At 40.5% G+C, this 22296-nt stretch overlaps 1 protein-coding gene across 1 annotated transcript in view; it reads left to right on the plus strand.

The window, feature by feature from the left end:
- cacnb2b (calcium channel, voltage-dependent, beta 2b) overlaps positions 1-22296 on the plus strand; it is a 59739-nt gene that overhangs the window by 34725 nt on the left and 2718 nt on the right. The window contains exons 2-13 of the mRNA XM_066680938.1: positions 6133-6210; positions 7399-7521; positions 9158-9297; positions 10720-10781; positions 11065-11087; positions 13285-13365; positions 14097-14155; positions 14679-14788; positions 16378-16386; positions 18775-18926; positions 19542-19637; positions 20176-20349. Of these exons, the coding sequence (XP_066537035.1) occupies positions 6133-6210; positions 7399-7521; positions 9158-9297; positions 10720-10781; positions 11065-11087; positions 13285-13365; positions 14097-14155; positions 14679-14788; positions 16378-16386; positions 18775-18926; positions 19542-19637; positions 20176-20349 (1107 nt within the window). The remainder of the gene's footprint in view (positions 1-6132; positions 6211-7398; positions 7522-9157; positions 9298-10719; positions 10782-11064; positions 11088-13284; positions 13366-14096; positions 14156-14678; positions 14789-16377; positions 16387-18774; positions 18927-19541; positions 19638-20175; positions 20350-22296) is intronic.

Consider the following 22296-nt stretch of genomic DNA (forward strand, 5'->3'; position numbering starts at 1 on the left):
GCTGGCCATCGTAATTGAGACTTCCTGTATTCCTCATTTCAAATTAAAAGCCTTCTGCAGAGTTTCCATAAAAGTCTGAAGCAGCAGTAGGAACTCTGCTGGAGGTTTTTATTAGTTGCGACTGTGAATATTAAGCTACTCGAGCACTTCAGAGTGGTGTAGGGAATATATTACTCGTTTTGGAAGGTTCTATTTTAACTGCTGCAGTGCTGCACTAGATAGAATTTGAGCTGTTTGTTTGTGTTTGAGCAGCTTGGGTGCAGGCAATTTCTTTCTTAATGTGAGATGTTCAGGGCTGAGCAAATTCACTGGGCTGATTCTAATAACTGTGATTTATTTGAAGTGTTCTCTGTGTAACAGTACTGTGTAGGAACTTGGATCGAGATCAGGGGCAAGACATAAACCCAGTCAGCTTTTATGTGGATCATTTCTATTGGTCCAAAATTACTGTTACATTAACTTCTGTCAAGTTAAGGATGCTTTCCTCTCCTTCTCATGTAATATTAGTATTTTAGAGGAAAAAGGTATTTGTTCTGGGAGGGACAGTATGTTGTGTTGTGTGCTGTGCTGGTGATGGTAGTGTTGTTTAATAATTCAGCAGCGTTTTGTCCTGAGCTCAGTGTGACTCTGAGGAGCAGGGGACTCGGTGCTGGGTGAACAGATGTCTACGGCAAACACAAGTAAACAGAAAAAAAAGGAAAGCTTATTTACAGGACTTTGCCTGGGGGGGGGGATCTCTCTCTCTTTCTCTCACTCTCTCTCTCTCTCTCTCTCTCTCTCTCTCTGCTGTGATTCTCTCCTCTTTCTCATTTTCCTCCTCACTCTTTAGTCCCTAATTAGACATGTGTTCTGTGCATATGCTCTCACTTTTTCCTCAGGTGAAATAAGCTTGTCCCAGCTCATATTCAGAGCCACATTTGATATAGCAGGGCTTTGTTTTTTTAAACTTCCACAATTGAAGTGTAGTCATTTGTAGTGTTAGGTGATACTATGTCATACGCTATTTGTCCAAATGTTTGTAAATACTAATAAAAGATTTATAAATTCAGATGTATCTGGATACAGATTTTCAGTTGTTCACACATGGTTAGTTCAAGCCCCGTAGAAAAGCATAAGCCGGTACGATGGGATCATGTGGTACAGGCACAGATGGGCCCCAGTGTCAAGAGTCAGACTCAGGGGTATGAAGCCCCCAGCACTGGGCAGTGGACCAGTGGAACTGTGTTCTCTTGAGTAATGGAGTTCCATCCCAGTAACTTTGGTAAAAAATGTGGTGTTTGGGATCCAGTTGTAATCATCATATACCTGTAAAATGGAGCAAAAATAAAAGGCCAACTAAATATTAACTGTACTTATGAAGCCTTGAAGAAGCTGTGTCTTTATAAAGAGTGAGATGTTGGATTGTTTTGACCTGGATTATTTGTTGATACGGTGTCAGATTCAGTGGTGTGTTCTCCCGGTTTCTGTGTGGGTTTCCTCCGGGTGACTGTCTGTGAGGAGTGTGGTGTGTTCTCCCTGTGTCTGCGTGGGTTTCCTCCGGGTGATTGTCTGTGAGGAGTGTGGTGTGTTCTCCCTGTGTATGTGTGGGTTTCCTCCGGGTGATTGTCTGTGAGGAGTGTGGTGTGTTCTCCCTGTGTCTGCGTGGGTTTCCTCCGGGTGACTGTCTGTGAGGAGTGTGGTGTGTTCTCCCTGTGTCTGCATGGGTTTCCTACGGGTGACTGTCTGTGAGGAGTGTGGTGTGTTCTCTCTGTGTCCGCGTGGGTTTCCTCCGGGTGACTGTCTGTGAGGAGTGTGGTGTGTTCTCTCTGTGTCCGCGTGGGTTTCCTCCGGGTGACTGTTTGTGAGGAGTGTGGTGTGTTCTCTCTGTGTCCGCGTGGGTTTCCTCCGGCTGACTGTCTGTGAGGAGTGTGGTGTGTTCTCTCTGTGTCCGCGTGGGTTTCCTCCGGCTGACTGTCTGTGAGGAGTGTGGTGTGTTCTTTCTGTGTCTGCGTGGGTTTCCTCTGGGTGCTCCGGTTTCCTCCCATGGTCCTAAAACACACGTTAGTAGGTGGATTGGCGACTCAATAGTGTCCGTAGGTGTGAGTGTGAAAGTGAATGTGTGAGTGTTTGTTGCCCTGTGAAGGACTGGCACGCCCTCCAGGGTGTATGATTCAGGTTTCAGCTTGTGCTGTAAATATGCTCCAGTGTTAAAGCTGGGATATTTTTTCTAATGTCGCTGGGAGCTTGTTCCTCTCTTGTTTTCTGAGCACTGTTTATATTTGGTGTGTGATTGTGCTTTGGTCGCTCAAACTGTTTTTTCTCAGCGTTTACATTTGAAATTTTGTTCAGTGTTATATTAATTTTAGTCAAAAAACAACACGTCCAAACCACAGATGATTTTCTTTGCTACGAGCTGCTCGAGTCGCTTGGTCTGCCTTGGCATTGAGGATGCTCAAACCAATCTACCACAAGGAGGAGAACCACAACACAGAGGAAAACTGAGCAATTTGAGCAGCTTGTACCAAAGCAAAATGCTGTGTCTGTTGTTTGGTGTTTTAACTTTAGTGAAGAGGACACTGATCTAAATAAAACAAATGTAAACACTGACAAAAAAACCCAGTTTAATTAATTGATTTTCGTCAGAAATAGAAACATTCCTCTTAAGTGTGTTTTTAGTCCTAGTTCTAGTGCTTTGTAACAGTAAACTACAAATGGAAAACACACAGAGCATCTCCATCTCTTTCCCAGACAATGCCTCAGTGTTTTGCCTTGACTTCTAACTGCTCACTGATGTAAAAGTCTTTCCAGTGGTTCATGTCCTGCCCTTTGTCTGCCGTTAGCGATAAAACTGGTGCTGAAGTATTCCTGAAGGATAACACCCGAGATCATGTACGCCCCAGCGCAGTCGCGGCCACTGCGTACCAAGCACATCCCTCCTTTAACAAGCTCATGACATCACAGGAAATGCCAGCTTTTGCTGTACCGATGGTAAAGTATGATCCCCTTGAAGCTGATATTCATTGCAGGGATTTGACAGAGGGATTTTACAGGTTTTATCAGACCGCCCAAATCAGCACTTTGACTGTTTTATAATTTAATATGAAACACGGCTGAGCATTTTCACTGAGTATTTATTCTGGTTGTCGACAAATTCCTTAGGCATTTAAAGGGAGCTCAGACTGCTGGGTCATGGTTAGTTTTGCGTATGTGAACATATCAAACTGGATGCTTCTAAAACACATCTCAAAATAGCCTCAGTGTGTTTTGTTTGTGGTTTGCTATCTTTTCCAGTTGATTCATGAGCTCCCAGTCCTTCCCTAAAACCTCACAGTCCTCACAGGGACAGCAGAGTCTCGGTTTCCAGTCCTTTATTGGTTAAAAAAACTACTGTCTCTCCAACTGAGTTTGTTTTGCTCCAAGAGCTTTTACTGAGCATTTATTTTTTAAAAATTGGAAAGAGTGTTAATAATGTTATAGTCTTTATATAAGAATCTCATGAAAAATACTGTCTCTTTACCTGATTAAAGCGACACTATGTAGTATTTTACCTTAAAATTACAGCTTCAAAATCACTGTGATATTTCACTGACCTGTGACACTAGCCTTTGAAGTGCACTGGAATATAATACTGCACAATCCAGCAAGGTGGACCACTAAGACTGTTATGGTTGAACCACACTCCCCATTATTCACTGGTATACAGCTGGGGTCCCTCCAAGTTTATTACACTGTGACCACAAAAAAACACAGATTTGCTGCTTGTTTCCTTTCAGGTTTACATTAATAAACCTAAGCTTGGTTTATTTTTAAAAGGGCTCTGTGTAAAAACAATCATTGTGAGTTGGATTTAAAGCAGAAAGCAGGAGCCACAAAGGGAAATAATGAAGGCATAAAATACAAAGAGGCAAACAACTAAAGAAATATTGATAATTGATTGATTGATTGTTTATGTCAATGCTAATTTAGACATTAAAATGAAAGAAATATTACTATGGTTCCCTGACCCAATTGTCCACGTCAGGTTTGTAAACAGAGCTCGGGTCGTGTCCCAAAATAGCGCTATACTGCCTACGTAGTGCACATCACAGAAAACATTACTAATGACACTGCACCCAGACAGTAATCAGATGCTGAAACGTGAACTTTATAGCTCACAATTTTTTTTGACATACAACAAACTCTGGTGGCACAGCAGGTAGTGTCTGAGTCTTGCTGCGGGTGACTGTCTGTGAGGAGTGTGGTGTGTTCTCCCTGTGTCTGTGTGAGTTTCCTCCGGGTGACTGTCTGTGAGGAGTGTGGTGTGTTCTCCCTGTGTCTGTGTGGGTTTCCTCCGGGTGACTGTCTGTGAGGAGTGTGGTGTGTTCTCCCTGTGTCTGCGTGGGTTTCCTCCGGGTGACTGTCTGTGAGGAGTGTGGTGTGTTCTCCCTGTGTCTGCATGGGTTTCCTCCGGGTGACTGTCTGTGAAGAGTGTGGTGTGTTCTCCCTGTGTCTGTGTGGGTTTCCTCGGGGTGCTCCGGTTTCCTCCCACAGTCCAACAACACACGCTGGTAGGTGGATTGGTGACTCAAAAGTGTCTCTAAGTGTGAATGTGTGTCGCCCTGAGAGGGAACAACGCCCCAGCCTTGCGCCCAGTTGACCGCGACAGTTGCAGACAATGAATGAATGAATGAATACAACACATTACATAAGTGCAGAAAGGGTTATTTTTGACTGACACTGTGATTACACTATGGAGGTTGTAGGGAGACACCGGTCACTCACATTTTGTGTGTGTGTGGATTGAGTTTTCTGAGCGTTCTGAGCAGTGTGGATTGTAAAGTGTCCTTGGGTGTCTAGAAAGGCGCTATATAAGTGTAAACGTACATACGTACATACATACATACATACATACTTGTGAAACCAGGCAACTGGCCCCCAATATGATGCCCACAAAAAAAAAAAAAAATAAAAAATAAAAAATCATGTGACTTCAACCCAGGTGTGAGTGTGTAGTGCCCCGTGCTAGACTCAACCCGGTCTCACACCTGCTTATAATAGTCACATATTTAGAAGACTGCAATTTGCATATTTAGTCATATATTTTTAACATTTTATGAGACAATATCACAATCATAAGTGTATGGGTAATTACCATAGAAACACTATGCGACAGTAACATGAAAACTCTTCCTCATTACAGGCGTCATTACTCATATAAAGGCATACTGTGAATTACATAACATAGGTTCTTATTCCAACAAAGGCATAAAGTAATACTTCTTCCCCTAAGCAATGCTTGTTATTGATGTCCTACGTTAGCTTTAACACTAACAAAAACATTTCTTTTACTTAACATTATTTTGACTAATTTTCAAAAGGTTAATACTGAAAAGGACATTTCTCTAGCCACTATTTGCTTCGATGTTTTAGCAAATAATGAATTAGTAACGTTATATTAAGACAGTGGTATTAACGGATGGTAATGACGCCTGTAATGAGGAAGTGTTGTCGTGTTACTGTCTCATAGTGTTTCTATGGTGATTAACCCTACACTTATGATCGTGATATTGTTGCATAAAATGTCGAAAATATGTGACTATATCACGAATAGGTGTGAGACCGGGTTGATAGACTGGCACCCCGTCCAGGTTGTGTTCCTGTCTTGCAACCAATGACTCTGGGTAGAACTCACAGTGAACCTGAACAGGATGAAAAGAGTTCACAGAAATGAATATTTCCAATAAAAAAACTGAAGTTATAATTAACCTTGAAATGATCCTTGAGACCATTTCCTGAGAATCGCATAGTTCTCAGATAATTAGCCAAACTGAAACTGACGGGCTGTAGTTTATCCTGACTGACCCGATAAGTGGACATTAGCATTTGCTTGAGTTGTGGAAGTGACATGAAATAATAAGCAGTGAAATTCAGGTCAGATTCAGAGCTACAGTCGCTCAGACACGACATCAGAGAGTAACTGGACGAGACAGAGCATGTCACACACAGTTTAACTACAGCTCAACCAGAACAAGCGAATGCTCCAGAAGACATTTCAAGAACTATTACCTACCTCTCTCCCTGTCCCACACTTGTTCCTGTACCGTCCTGTTTGCATGGTATTTATCCTCTGTGTCTGACCCCATCCATCTCTGACGCTGGTGTTCTGTGTGTTAGGGTTCGGCGGACCGTCAGGACTCAGGGGCCACTGAGGAGAAGGAGAAAAATGCTCAGGTCCAACTTGAGAAGGCCAAGGTATGGTACATTTCTTGTCAAAGTTTTAACTGGCACATTTACATAGACGAGCCAAAACATTAAGACCACTTACAGATGTATTAAAAATTAAGAGAATACTTTGTTCACATGGCTGGATGCTGGAGGAATATTCAGGATGCGTTATTTTGAAAAGTGCTTCTCTTTTAAAGGTACACTCCTAATTTTAAAATACACATGTGCAAGTTGGAACCGTTAGTTCAGCCGTATTTCATAGAGAGAGCTTAAGGTGGCACTACTACACTGTCTGTTGTTGTTAGTTCAGCCATATTTCACATTACAGTTCATGAACTAAATTTGGAACCGTTCAGCGTGTTTTCACCGACATTAACTGGTTCACCGGACCAGAAAAATTTGTTCTCGCCTGGAACCAAAGAACAGCAGGTTCTTCAGCTGAATAATAGTAAAAAAAACCAGGAACACACTCTGTTTGTGTGTGTTTCTGGGGCTGTGTTTGGCACAAAATCCATGCGCATTGGCCAGAGCCTTAGCTTAACGTTGGTGCTGCTCTTTTAAAGTTACACGACGTAATATTTTTATCCAACATTTACAGCTTCACACCGACTTGTGATAGGGAGAATAATGTCTCTGTTGTCACTACTATGGGCTCAACATTGCAGAAAATGCACTATGTAACTTTTGGAAAAGGGTAGGAACTGATTTCAGTACAGTGTTGTCAAAATGAATGTGACTTATCTCCTTAAACCCTGCAGTTTCACAGCAACTTATTTTTGGATTACTTAAGGTGGAATGTCTCCAAATTCGGGACACGGCTAACTGCATTACCGAAAATGCTACAAAACTAAACAACTCGGGTTACAGATGAGTTCCTGTAATTCAGACTGAATAAATACTTACAGTTAAACTCAAGCCATGTTTAAACAAGTCATTATTTTTCTCCCTCAAACATTATTAACTTATTACTTATTTACCTAATCAATATTTCATATTTCAAGTCCTCATTGGACATGTAAGTTCACTGGTCATTTGCATACAGCATCAAAATCTTTTATTACCAAAAATGTGAAATGATTACTGAAATGAACCCTTAACTTGTAAATGAGGTTGTGCCTGTCTCTGTGGTGGTGGGGTCCGGAATTCTAGTCTTATTTGATTCATTATGTATTTCATGGTGTGAATCAGGAAGCCATTTTGTCATGTCTTTGGCAGTACAAGCCCGTTGCGTTCGCCGTGCGCACAAACTACACTTACGTTCCTGCAGACGACGACAACGTCCCAATACCTGGACATGGAGTTTCCTTTGAGGCTAAAGATTTCCTACACGTCAAAGAGGTGAGTTCACTTCTCAAACACTGCTTCATACATAGCTTCAGCAGACCTTTTACAATCCTGCAGCTGGACAGACCACTGATGTGCAGTTGGTGATTGGTTCCAGGTTCAAGCTGGATTTGTGTCGTAGAAATTTGAGTTAAGAGTTTAGTTAAGAGTGTTGCCCAAGGACTCTTATTGGTGTAGTGTGGTGTTTCAAATTTTATTTTGCTGTGTGGAGGTCAGCGATATCACCCACTATATTAAACCAACTGCTTTTTTGCCGGACCGCCTACATGGTTGGCCTAGAAGAGGCATTTTTGCTTTCTGACTGTCTGACTCCTAATTTTAAAATACAGTAGGAGTGAGTAGGAACCGGTAGTTCAGCCGTATTTCATAGAGAGAGCTTAAGGTGGCGCTACTACACCGTCTGTTGTTAGTTCAGCCATATTTCACATTCCAGTTCATGAACTATATTTGGAACCATTCAACGTGTTTTGACCGACATAAACTGGTTCACCGGACCAAAAAAATTTGTTCCCAGTTGGAACCAAAGAATAGCAGGTTCTTCAGATGAATAATAGTAAAAAAGACAGGAACACACTCTGTTTGTGTGTGTTTCTGGGGCTGTGTTTGGCACAAAATCCATGCGCATTGGCCAGAGCCTTGGCTCAACGTTGGTTAGTTCACAAGCTCAGCAGGACAGCTCTGAACTCATCAACATTTACACAGTACAGGAGGTCCTCGGGTTACATCAGTTCCGAGTTACGATGTTTCATGGTTACGACACATCTCCCATTTACTGTATAAAAGCCTTGTTTTGACTTAAGTGGTTTTGCGTCGTAAACGTCGTAACGCAAACTTCGTGTTTGGTGTGCACGGCGGAAGAATACACGGTTACGTTGCTCAGGATAATTAGGGAGGGGGGTTACTGTGCTGAACAAGTGTTCAACATGGATGAGACAGGCTTGTATGTACGTATGTTCCGACTTACACCGAAAATCGGTTTACGACGCAACGTAGGAACGGATCAACGTCGTAAGTCGAGAACCCCCCTGTATTATATCTCAGAGAGAGAGGAGGACTGCTGAATTTGTCTTATTTATTTGTGTGTTTTTGTGGTGGGAGACATTTTGTGGCGTTAGTGTGTTTATAAAACTCCATGTAGCTGCACACAGCCTCCTTAAACGTAACCTGTTACATTGAATATATAAGTAATTGTAATTCTAAAAATTAACAAAATGTTCTTGGTCTTTGTTCTTTGTTGGTAGATCATCTAGTATTTATTTTTAAATAAAATGAACAAGAAAAACACTGATGAGTTATATATTATGAACAAAACGTTGTGCTCCTTTTTTCATTTCTGCATTTATTAGTCCTACCCTCCACATATTTTCTGTACAACACAATCACAGAATAAAAAAGCACATGTAAACAAAGAAGACATTGAAATGAAGCACCAAAGCTTCTCCAGACCTTCCAATGACAAGGGTATGTATTTTGGGTTTTCCTGTTTTTGAAACCCCTCTGTGACAATAGCTATATGGCTAATGGCAGTCCGGCTCATACAGACTTGCCTAGTTTCTCTTTGCTCCTGTTTATTTGTGAGTAAAGGAGATATAAGTAATGGTTTTAAACTGGTTCTTTGATCTTGTTGCAGAAGTTCAACAATGACTGGTGGATCGGCCGGCCTGTGAAGGAGGGAGGGGAGGTGGGCTTCATTCCGAGCCCAGTCAACCTGGAGACCATCCTCATCAGAAGAGAGGTCCAAGCCAGGAAGGCCGCCAAAGCCCTAGCAAAGTAATGAACCATGCTTTTTACTGTCATTGCACAGCAGTAAAATAAATTAGATCCTCCACATTTAATCCATTTTTGTCACTGAACACACAAAAACCACACAAACACACACACACACACACACACACACACTGGTGCACTGTCCAGGAAGCAGTTGCTAAAGGTCTCACCAGCCGTGGATGCTGAGAAAATGCCAGTAAAGTTTATTCACTCTCAAACCCTCAATTATTCTTCCAGCTCAGGAAATCACACTTGTAAATTATAGCCTGAAAGCATTTAAATTAATGTAAACAATATGACCCAAGATTAGCAGATACACACTTGTAGAATACTTTTAAAATAATGATTTTAATGAGGAGTTTGTCCCCATTTCCTGCATTAACAGTTATTTCTTCTTCTGGGAAAGCCGTAAACAAAATATTTGAACATTACTGTAAGGATTTGGTGCAATACTGGTGCAGCAGGTAGGTGTTGCAGTCACACAGCTCCAGGGATCTGGAGGTTGTGGGTTCGAGTTCCGCTCCGGATGACTGTCTGTGAGGAGTTCTCCCTGTGTCTGCGTGGGTTTCCTCCGGGTGACTGTCTGTGAGGAGTGTGGTGTGTTCTCTCTGTGTCTGCGTGGGTTTCCTCCAGGTGACTGTCTGTGAGGAGTGTGGTGTGTTCTCCCTGTGTCTGCTTGGGCTTCCTCCGGGTGATTGTCCGTGAGGGGTGTTGTGTGTTTGAGTTGGTGACTCAAAAAAAGTGTCCGTAGGTGTGTGTATGAGTGAATGTGTGACTGTGTGTGTTGCACTATGAAGGACTAGCGCCCCCTCCAGGGTGTATTCCTCCTAATGATTCCAGGTAGGCTCTGGACCCACCGCGACCCTGAACTGGATAAGCGCTTACAGACAATGAATGAATGAATGAATTATTGAACTGAAGCAGGTAAACTACTGGTTGTACACAGGGAAGGGGAAAAGCTATTTTGCATAAACAAACCACTGTTTATTTCAGTGAATGAATGAATGTAAAGGTTTAATGACATTCAGCCTCAAGAACATTAGAGAGGTCAGTTACTGATGTTAAATCATTCCTTGCGGATAACAGCTATCACTCCCACTCCCACTAAATGTATTAAATGGAGCTTCAACACCTTGACTGCTCCTCATCCCAATGCCGGGGGGCTTTTTAGCCCTCCTGCTGAAACCTGGCAATGGACAATGTGAACCGAGACTTAGTGCTGCTGCTCCAAAGCGTCCAGCAATAGACACCCCTAAAAATAGAGGACAATTCCTGTGTAAGTGGTGTCTACAAACATTTGAATAGTGTTCCAAGCACATCTCCAAGCACATTGAATACCACATGGGAATGTACACATTTAAATTCTGAAGCTTTCTTCACGTGGTCTGAATGCAGTGTGATGAAATCACCCTTCTGTTTTTCCAGCAAAGCCACAAGCGCTGCCAAAGATGACATGAACTCGAAAAAAGTCACTCCTCCTCCGACAGGTAAGGTCACCTGACTGACAGCCCACAGAGCTTTAAACTCCCAGCAATTCCATTAACATGCTAATGAGGTTAGATCAAACATGATTAGCTCAGAACGTAATGTCCAGCATGGGCGTGCTATTAGTCCAGTCCCAGTCTTCCAATTACTCATTAACAACACTAATAGCATGAAATAGCACACAGTAGAGCTGTTAATAAAGAAAAGAGGAGAGAAAAGGAGGTTCTGTATCATATAATGAGCTCAGGCAAAATGTAATTTTTACCCTCTCTCCGTCTCACACAGTTCAGCAAGTGAAGAAGAAGTCGGTGAGTACATGAGTTTACTGCCCAGATCCTCTTCACTGAATGCAATTCTCTTCATCCACCACAGTCCACAGAGGCCTTGAGACATTGTTCAGTCCTGTTATCTTCAGATCACAATATAACAAGATCTCAGTCTGAAAAAAAGGTTTTTTCTGGATAAAGTCTTATTTTGGGGAGATTTTATTGGGTATTTATTTTTATGCAAGATAGCAAGTTTTTTTGTGTGTGTGTGGTTTTTTCCCTTACAAAAAAGTAAACTTCATTAATTCTTGTAAGTATACTAAAGCAAATGTACGAGTTGGATACTCGTTAAGTGAATTAGTTCAAAACTTCCTGGCACTAAATTGACTAAAGTTTTAGTTTATAAAATTACACTTAAGTATATTGTCACACAGCTCCAGGGACCTGGAGGTTGTGGGTTCAAGTCCCGCTCCGGGTGACTGTCTGTGAGGAGTGTGGTGTGTTCTCTCTGTGCCTGCGTGGGTTTCCTCTGGGTGACTGTCTGTGAGGAGTTTGTTGTGTTCTCCCTGTGTCAGCGTGGGTTTCCTCCGGGTGACTGTCTGTGAGGAGTGTGGTGTGTTCTCCCTGTGTCTGCGTGGGTTTCTTCCGGGTGACTGTCTATGAGGAGTTTGTTGTGTTCTCCCTGTGTCTGCGTTGGTTCCCTCCGGGTGACTGTCTGTGAGGAGTGTGGTGTGTTCTCCCTGTGTCTGCATGGGTTTCCTCCGGGTGCTCCAGTTTCTTTCCACGGTGCCAAAACACATGTTGGTAGGTGGATTGGCGACTCAAGAGTGTTCCTAGGTGTGAGTGTGTGTGAATGTGTGAGTGTGCGTTACCCTGTGAAGGACTGATGCCCCCTAAGGGATGTGTTCCCAACTTGTGCCTAGTGATTCTGGGTAGGCTCCGGACCCACTGCGACCTTGAACTGGATAAGCAGAAAATGAATAAATAAACAAATAAATATTTTAGGTGTAAGAGTAATAAACTTAACAACTAGTTTACTTCTAAGTTTTACTTTGTAATTTGTAAAAAAAAAAAAAAAAACATTTGTAAATTGTGTAAGGTAAATATCTGGCAACCCTGAGTGGATTTTTTAAAAATATTTTTAGTTGCCGTACCTTTGCTGTATGTGTTCCTATGGCATTTGGCATCTGCATGAGACATTCAAAATGTTACGACCCGGTCTGGGTCAAGCCACAACACATCAAATGAAACAAAGGAAATATTAACAGACAGAGTAATGTTGACTAAAGGACTCCAACCACTTGGACAGTTTTCAGAAAGTGTATTGTTGCTTATTTAAAATGGTAAACAGGATAGTGACTTCAGGAGTGACCAAAATAACAAACAAAACCCGACACTAATTACTTGATAGACACTGACTAACCTATACAAATAAATAAAAAAACAAAGGCACAGTGCTAACCTTGCTCCTTTGCTACATATAAACAGAGACGAAACCCCAGTTCCCCAAACAAAATGGCAGCCACTCCTTACAGCCAGGACTGGTTTACAAATATATACAATATAACCACAAGCAATCAAGAGTAAAGTGAATAGGCAGAGGTCAAAAGTAATAAACTAGCAAGGTCAAACACAAGCAGAGGAAAACACTCAAGTGAGGAAATATTCCTCCTGAGTGTAAAGTTGGCAGCTTTTATAGTGGAAAGGTGGAGCCCAACCATGGACATAAATTCCAGAATGGAGCAGGCAGGAACCCAGGACTGGATCTAAAGTAAAATATGGACTGGGTAGAGACACAACATGCAGGAACATCCATGCCATTAACAAAAAGAACTGACTTAAACCCAAATGAACATCTATAAAGGCTTATTCCAGTGAGGATCAGTTGTTATTACACTTTCCAGGTTAACTGCAGCAGCTTTTATTACCACGGCCACATGTTGGAATAATCCTTTATAGATGTCTTTGTTGATTTATTTTAGATCAAAGTCATGTAGTCATCAAAAACAATTGATGACTTTATCTTGAGAAATCATTCAACTTAAGATCACAAGAGACTTAGGTTGAGACTTCTGGATAATAGTAGAGAAAAGCGTAAAATACTCCTGGCCTCTGTGGATTGTACTATTTCCTCACTTTGTTTCCTAGTGATTTTACAATCATTAGCTCCTCTCTCCACACATACTCATTGTAATTAAATCCAAAATCCAAATATTGATCTTTACACTGATGCTTTCAGGGGGAGCAACTGGCAGCGTATGACGTAGTGCCTTCCATGCGCCCCGTGGTGCTGATGGGGCCTTCTCTCAAGGGCTATGAGGTAAATATTTATTTCCTATCTCAGATTTTCTCTGTGTGTCCTAAAGCCAGATGTATTCTACAAATCATACACAGTCATTTTCTCTGATATTTCTGCTTCACGTTATGAAACTGCCCATATACTGACATCTAGAGGCTGAGATGGATGAGGGGTTCATCTATTAAAGCTCTTTCATTGTGCGTCTGCAAAGAAATGTGTTCTTTATCTCACGTGAGTTGCCCAAAATAATCACTTTCATAAATATTTTGACTACTTTCTGGTGAAAGTTCACGACCTATACACACAGGTCGTGAACTTCCACCAGAAAGTAGTCAAAATACTTATGAAAGTGATTTTACCGAGCTTCACTTCTCAAAGTTTCTGAAGATGTGGACTGAAGTGAAACTGCAACTCTTGTGATTTGAGGATAGCACACTTGGAGGTTGTGAATGCAAGATATACAATGTTTCAGTTCTATTTTGGGGTATAATATAGATGTAAAATACAGACAGTGGCTATAAATCGCAGATGTAGTGTTTCATCCATATCACACAGATGGGCTTTAAGAGCCAATTGTCCAGCCTTGTGTGGGAGACAGTTCATACACAGAATTTAGTGCGCCCTCTAGTGTACAGCTCCCACTTCACAGTCTGCCTTCCTGAGGATTTAACCGTGCTTATGTACGGATTATATGGCGATTAAAGTTTCCCTCGCCCCTCCTCCACTTCTCTCCCTTTCTTTCATTTTTACAGGTTACAGACATGATGCAGAAGGCTCTTTTTGATTATTTAAAACACAGATTTGAAGGGAGGTAAGCAACAGACCACAAGCATATATTGGTCTTCTGGCATAAAAAGGCCGGCACACCACTGACTGTAGACCACTGCTGGTCCACCGTCGGACCACTCAGATTACTGTCCTGTACAGGATATAACTCACTTATAATCTCCTCACTCAGATTTTACATTCACAGAGACTTTTATTCTGGAAAACACACTAATACAAATATTACCAACAACTATGAGAGATATAGTAATGAGTATAAGCCTGATATAAAATGATTATCATTAAAATGTTGACAATGTGCTGGATTAAAATTATTTCCTAATCTTATTTATAAAGAATAACAAAAGAATTTAATGAAGGAAAAAATTGTAAATTGGACTGTGAATGGAAAAGGGCTAACATTTTGTCTAAAAAAGCTTCAATTTGAATTATTCTTACAAATTACATTTAGTATTTATTTTCTGACAGTTTGATTATTTTTACACAGCAATAAACTGATTCCCTCACGGAATATTTAACGTCTGTTTTTCTTGATATTTTTCTGCCAGAATAACGATCACCCGGGTGACGGCAGACATCGCTCTCGCTAAGCGGTCGATCCTGAACAACCCCAGTAAACATGCCATAATGGATCGCTCCAACACTCGCTCCAGTCTTGGTAATGCTCATATATTTCATCTCAAACTCAAAAAGGAGTGAACACATCAAAATGATTCTGAGCATGTGTTGATTAGTTCAGTGGGTACTCACTAAACTCCGGGGTCAAACTCGCTAATTCTGCATTCGCCCAAATCTGTGACAGAATTAATACAGGAAGTCACTTTGAATAAAAGCCTCTCGTACACTGTCAGAAAATGTATCACTGTTGTCGTACCATTTGCTGTCACTGTGGTGTACCTCAAGGCTACATTTCAGTGTCTTTAATTAGAGAACACAATAGTACCTTGTTCTATATTAAATGTAGATTTTATAATTGTGTTGATGTCATACACCCTGTTTCATCTCCAGGACTTATGTTATATTGTTATATATCACACAGTTCCATAATGAAATCTTACTATTGGAGAAGAGAATGTAATGTACCTTTAAGGAACATAACTAGACTTTAACACCACTGTTGTACCTTTAAAGGTACATTTTCACAGTTTGTATGTTTAGTGACCAGTAATGTACCGCTACACTACCTTTTTTTCTGAGAGTGTATGATGGAATTAGTGTTTTGTTTTTACACAAATAAAACCCTGTATTTATGAATCTGAACCCAACATGGGACAGAGTGCACTCCTCTGCATACTCCAGAGGTTCTGTGTTCATAATCAGAGGCAGAATTACTGAGCAGTAGTGGGTAAGTGCAGTTATGGAGAAATAGTTTGTAATGTAATTATGACAGTAAGGTATTATTTTTATTCCACTCTCCTCAGACTTTTGTTTCAGATTTTTCTGAATGGGTCCCCCCCCATAAATCAGGTGGAAAAACATTGACTCCGAGGAAATCAGAAATTCGTGTTCACGTCATTTTTGAGGGAGCATGAAGGAAGTTTTATACATATGGCCCCAGGTGTCCTGTGGTTAGCGTACAGACGTACAGTGGTGTGAAAAAGTGTTTGCCCCCTTCATGATTTCTTATTTATTTTTTGCATGTTTGTCACTCTTAAATGTTTCAGATCATCAAAGAAATTTAAACATCAGTCAAAGACAACACAAGTAAACACAAAATGTAGTTTTTAAATGAAGGTTTTTATTATTAAGGGAGAAATAAAAATCCAAACCTACATGGCCCTGTGTGAAAAGGTGTTTGTCCCAGAGTTAAAACATAACTGTGGTTTATCACCTGAGTTCAATTTCTCTAGCCACACCCAGGCCTGATTACTGCCACAGCTGTTCTCAGTCAAGAAATCACTTTAATATTTGTGTTGCCTTTGACTAATATTTAAATTTGTTTGATGATCTGAAACATTAAAAGAGACAAACATGCAAAAAAATAAGAAATCATGAAGGGAGCAAGCACTTTTTCACACCACTGTAATTAACACTGTTGTTTATGGAGTCCCACTTACAGGGAAACCTTGTTCTGCCCCAAAACCAACAAACACACACCAGTGAAGTGTCCGTACTGTGCTGTGGTACAAGTGGATGGTCTTTTCCATGTGGGAATACGGAGAATGTGTAGTTAGCTACTGTACACAATGCTGAGAGGATTGATTACTTCTCTCCGCTCTGTTCCACACTTTGTCTTTTTTGCTTCAGACGCTGCGGGTACGTATCACTCCCAGTACCGGTTTCCTCTTGGTTTCAACCACTAGCCGTAATTACATCCCATTAGAGGTAGCACTGTTAGAGGTGCTAGAGTCCTGATAAATACTCACTGTGGGGTGTATAGGATCTGGCTTGCAGTAAAATAGTAAAAAAGTAAAAAAAAAAAAAATCAATTCATTAAATTATACAGCAGACCTGTGCCTTTTTGTGTTGATCAAAGGCTAGGATTTTTTTTTACATTTTCTGATTACTGGAGCTGCAAGGCTCTATGATCAAATTCAGCATATTTGGATCACATCTTAGTGGCCAAATATTTGTGGACACCTGGTGATCCATCATTTTTTCTTAAACCAACGGCTGTAATAGTTAATTATTCATTCATACATTCATTCATTCATTGACTGTCTGTAAGCGCTTACCCAGCTTACACACCCTGGAGGTGGCGCAGGGTGACACACACTCACACACTTACACTTAAGGACACCAATGTGTGTTTTTTTTTAATTATGGGAGGACACCGGAGGAAACCCACACGGATACAGGGAGAACACACCAAACTCCTCACAGACAATCACCCGGAGGAAACCCACACGGACACAGGGAGAACACACCACACTCCTCACAGACAGTCACCCGGAGGAAACCCACGCGGACACAGGGAGAACACACCACACTCCTTACAGACAGTCACCCGGAGGAAACCCACGCAGACACAGGGAGAACACACCACACTCCTCACAGACAATCACCCAGAGCGGGACTCGAACCCCTAACGTTCAGGACCCTGGAGCTGTGTGACAACGACACTACCTGCTGCACCTAATAGTGCCGCCCTAATAGTTCATTAAATAATATTCAATTTAATAGTTCATTTAAATAATTAAAATATGTACATTTTATTTCATGGTTCTCCATTCAGATTCTATAAACTGTGTCCACAAATAAATGTCTGTTCCCAATAGGTGCACCTTAAAGTAGCTGAATTCCCTCATTATAACTGGTGTCAAATGTGGACATACTGTGTGCATATGTTAAACTTGAATCCAGTCTTATAATAAGTGCTTTATTAAAGTGAATTCAGCTGATTCCTGTGCTAATATTTTGAGAGTATGGGGTTCCTATGACTGAATTGTTTGGGTTACAACTAAGAATCTCATAACGTTTATGTTCTTCTAAATCTAGAAGCGTCTTTAGCTTTTATAATACAGATTTTGAATTATTTTATTATTAATAATATTATTTTGCCACAGAATTTGGCAAATGTTAGAGGCCACCATTAATTTATTCAATTTTAATTCAAAACAATCATTTAGTAAATAATTAATTCTTCATGAAGGAGATCAGATATAAGACAATCCAGTAGACAGAAGAAAACCAAGCTCCAATTTGCTTTAGATCAGAAATGGACACTGAGTAAACACTCAACGGTGAAAGGATGTGGAACAATTACCCTTTACAGTGAAAAAAATAAACAAAATAGTAATGAAAGGAAAAATTGTAAATCAAAACTGCTGATGTTCTCTTGCTCCTCAAATAGAATGGACACTGTAATAAATGGAAAGCGATGATGCCTTAAACGCAGCATTCATGAAGTTAAAAATAAATAAATAAATAAAAATACACTTTAGTGCCAACATTTTTATAAAAATCTGAGGATATTCCTCATTATTTGTTGCTCTCCATTCTGTTGCCACTTGAAACCAGTCTAATGTTTTTACAAAGTCCGGATGTCAGTAAATAGGTAAAATAAAAAAACAAAGTATCTCAGTCCTGACTAGGCTAGGCTTCATCTCTCTGCTCATGGGCAGAAAAGCAGCATTCTGGAGAATTTTAGACAATTAAGAGAACGGCAAATGTTAAAAAGCATGAATAGAGATGAGGATATTGCTCTATTCCTGCTCCATAAATCTGTAATAATGTGTTATTTTGCTGTGGGTGGAACTAACTCTTAATTTGAGGGCACACTAACAATACGAAAGTAAACACGAAAGTAGAAAACTAAACGACTCAACTTACATCTGAGTTTCTGTGGTAATTCACAATTTTTTTTCCTCAAACATTTAGGAGCTTCTTAACGTAAACAAACCACAGACAATAGTGTCCCTCAACTGTAGACATTCCTTTAAAATTCAGATAAAATAATTGAATAATTGTTTTACGTACTTTACATATAAAATTTTGGAATGGAAAGTAGAGAAATAGAGTGGTTTCTGAATTTTGCTTTATAATGTGAAAAAACAAACAAACTTTAAGTAGTAATCAGCCGTATGTTACAAATGTGGCAGATAGGCACTGGTTTAAAAATCACGATTATCAAACATTGCGATGAAGTAAGTGCTGATTCTCTAAGGTTCTGGTTTATTGAAGTTTCTCTCCATGTCTCTGCAGCTCAGATTCAAGGCGAGGTTGAGAGGATCTTTGAGCTGGCCCGAAGTCTGCAGCTGGTGGTGCTAGATGCAGACACAATAAACCACCCGCTCCAGCTCAGCAAGACCTCGCTCGCCCCCATCCTCGTCTACGTCAAGATCTCATCCCCCAAGGTTTGAGCTCACAGCAGTTCAGTAACAGACCACTATTAGAGTGGAATGTAGAATAATTCAGTCCCTGTTTAGATCTCTGACCTATAGGAGTGGTAACATGATGTGTGATAAATGCAGAAAACATACTGTTCATAGAGAACAGCAAAAATGTGATTATTAGCCTAATGAGGATTTGCTTAATAAATAATTCGAGTTTGTGCTCAACAATGAAATACACAATGTTACTGGAGTGTATTCACAGTGCGCCGAGACATTTACAACACCACAAAAGGCAAAACATTAGGGCAAACCCAAGTAATTACAACACATGTCTGACAAATGATTTCCAATATGTATGAGATACTAATCGGAAGTGTGTGCTCAAACCACAGCTGATTTTAGTTTGATTGAGAAAACCTTTGTAAGTGGTAGGTGTCTGTATGGTTCTGATCTCAGTACTGGGGTCAGGAAAACTGCCAGGGTGCTTCCAGGATAGACCTCCCCTTCATCTTCTTCATTTAAATGATAGTTAACTATGAAATGTAGATATTATTGATTTTACAGGGGAATTAATCTTAATTAATCTTACAACGTCATTCCTGCTCACACTCACCATGCTTTACTTTTTTGCTCCAGGTTCTCACCAGGTTGATAAAGACCAGGGGAAAATCTCAGACCAAACACCTCAATGTTCAGATGGTGGCTGCGGATAAACTCGCCCAGTGTCCCAATGTAAGATTCTACGTCTTTGAAATTTCTTGAGAAATCAAGTCAAAACCTATATTTGCTTGCAGAAAGGTCCACCTGGGTGTCCTCCTTTTTAAAGATGCCCTTGTTTCCTTGCTTGTCCTTTCATTTCAATTATGCTTAAGGCCTTAATCAGGGACTGATTTACCTAATGATCAAGAGACTGGTATTTTTTAATTGCTTCTTGTTGCAAAGATCCTCCTGGGACCTTGGAGACAGACAGTGATATAGATTCTCAGTGTTGCTTTGGTGAAATGAGCAATAAGTACCTTTTACCACCAGAAAGTTGCATCTATGTTTATAACAGTGACTTTATTCTATGAAGTGTAACTCATGAGGTCAAGAATCAAATTCCTTTGTAGATTCCGAATAAACCAGTTTTGGAGGGCAGCTACATTTAGTTTAGAAGCTGAGACTTTCAGGCCAGTATGTGTCATTAGAATGAAAATATAACTTTATAACTGGAAGAAAAATGATGGGATAATAACCACTCTCGCTCACTCATCGCTACTTTATCTTTTAGGAGATATTTGACGTCATCTTAGACGAGAACCAGCTTTCAGATGCCTGTGAGCACATAGCCGAGTACCTGGAGGCTTATTGGAGAGCCACTCATCCGCCAGAAATGGAGCCAGCCAACCCCCTTGTAGAGAAACTAGCAGAAAACACACTCCCCACCAGCCCCACACCTGCTAAGGTACACACAAATATTCATGAGCAGCAGCAGTAGAGAGACAGAGTTGGGAATCTCTAGCACAGATGCCACAAATATCACTGTGTAAAAGTCAGAGACCATCGTTAATGCATTACATTTTAAATGAGATGAAAAGATGAAAACACATTTAACATAAAATTTCACAGAAGCTACAACCAAATAGTTTCTACATTCTTTCATTTGCCCACACTACTTTTAGCCTCCATTTTTCCCCAAAGACAAGTTAGTTCATTAACCTCTGTCTCAGCTGTAGTTTTTCTGCCCTGGTTTCACAAAAGAAAACTGCAGGAGCATTTTTCAGCACTGCAGTTTTAGAAGATGATTGCATGTCCTGCTTTTCACAAACCACATTCTACAATCCCAAACATATTCAGTGATATCTGGGGTAGCCAGTCTATATATATATATATATATATATATATATATATATAAAACAGTCTATGTTTTTTTGAGAACATTAGCAGCTTCTTTGTCAGATGAAATGTATTCTCACAGTGGAGTGATGGACACACCAGTGGATAATTGCCAAAGTGGAGCTTTTCTTCTGTCACTAAAAGATACAGACAGTGCTGTTTGTCTGATGTAGAGACTTTTAGCACTCTCCCTAGGATGGGCGCCATTTCTATTCACCCACCAATGCGCCTTTTACCGTAAGACTAATTTCTAAAAAAGAAAACAAAACAAGCACAGCCAGTCTGTTGTTACTATTTTGCTGCCCCCTTGTGTCATAAAGACGTGTTGCTCTGTGATGGGAATTGTTTTATGGCTGTAACAAATGTCCCACAATCCAAAAATAAACTGCTTTAATGAAAGAACCTCAGTGGGGGTTGGTGTAGGTGGCAAATGCACCCGCCCCCCTTGCCCCCTCCGTCCAGATGTCGCCCATGCTCCCTAGTATGTTTGAGCTTCAGATTTAGAGCTGGGCTTTAACGTAACATATGTGGAATATTACATATCTAACCAGAAATATCTACTAAATTATAAATTATTTCTACTCTTGTACTTAAAGGTGGTTTTGACTCAAAGCTATGTAGATGTGGTCTTTGATGTATTCCCAGTAATATACTCTTAAAAATCTATTTAAAGAACACAATATTTTAATCTTAACATTACAGCTTCCATATTATTGCTTCACTGACCTTCCCTAGTGTTCCTTTAAGTTTGGAGCAGGGCATTGCATAACATTTGTTGTTCTAACACCACAACTGTGTGGTGACTTGAGTTGGTAGGTTTCTCTATAATGAATCTTCTCACATTAAAGATGACTTTAAAGTTAAGCAACCAAATTCCACTTTAAGTGCAATGGATAAATACACCACCATCATGCCATATGTCCTGTGATTATGATACCTTTCAATTTCTCCCCTATCACTAAAACCTCTACTGGACATTTAAAGAAGACAGATTTGAGGTAGAAGAACCTCTGGTGAGTGGCATGGTATAGTTTGTGAGCTTCATTGTATCCTAGATTTTGATCCAGTTCTAGTTTTAGGCAGTAGTGTTAGTTTTTAATTATTTGTTATGTCATCAAAACAGTACACAGAAATAAACAGTGGTTTTTTATGCAAAATAGCTTTTCCCCTTTCCTCTGTACAACCAGTAGTTTCCTGCTTCAGTTCAATAATTCATTCATTTATTCATTCATTCATAGTTTGTAAGCGCTTATCCAGTTAAGGGTCACGGTCGGTACAGAGCCTACCTGAAATCATTGGGTGCAAGGCAGGAACACACCCTGGAGGTGGCGCCAGTCCTTCACAGGGCAACACACACACTCACACATTCACATTTATGGAAACTCCTGAGTCACCAATCCACCTACCAATGTGTGTTTTTGGACCGTGGGAGGAAACGGGAGCACCCGGAGGAAACCCACACAGACACAGAGTGAACACACCACACTCCTCACAGACAGTCACCCGGAGGAAACCC

Source organism: Hoplias malabaricus, chromosome 9 (assembly GCF_029633855.1).
Source record: "Hoplias malabaricus isolate fHopMal1 chromosome 9, fHopMal1.hap1, whole genome shotgun sequence".
In the NCBI taxonomy this organism is placed as follows: Eukaryota; Metazoa; Chordata; class Actinopteri; order Characiformes; family Erythrinidae; genus Hoplias; species Hoplias malabaricus.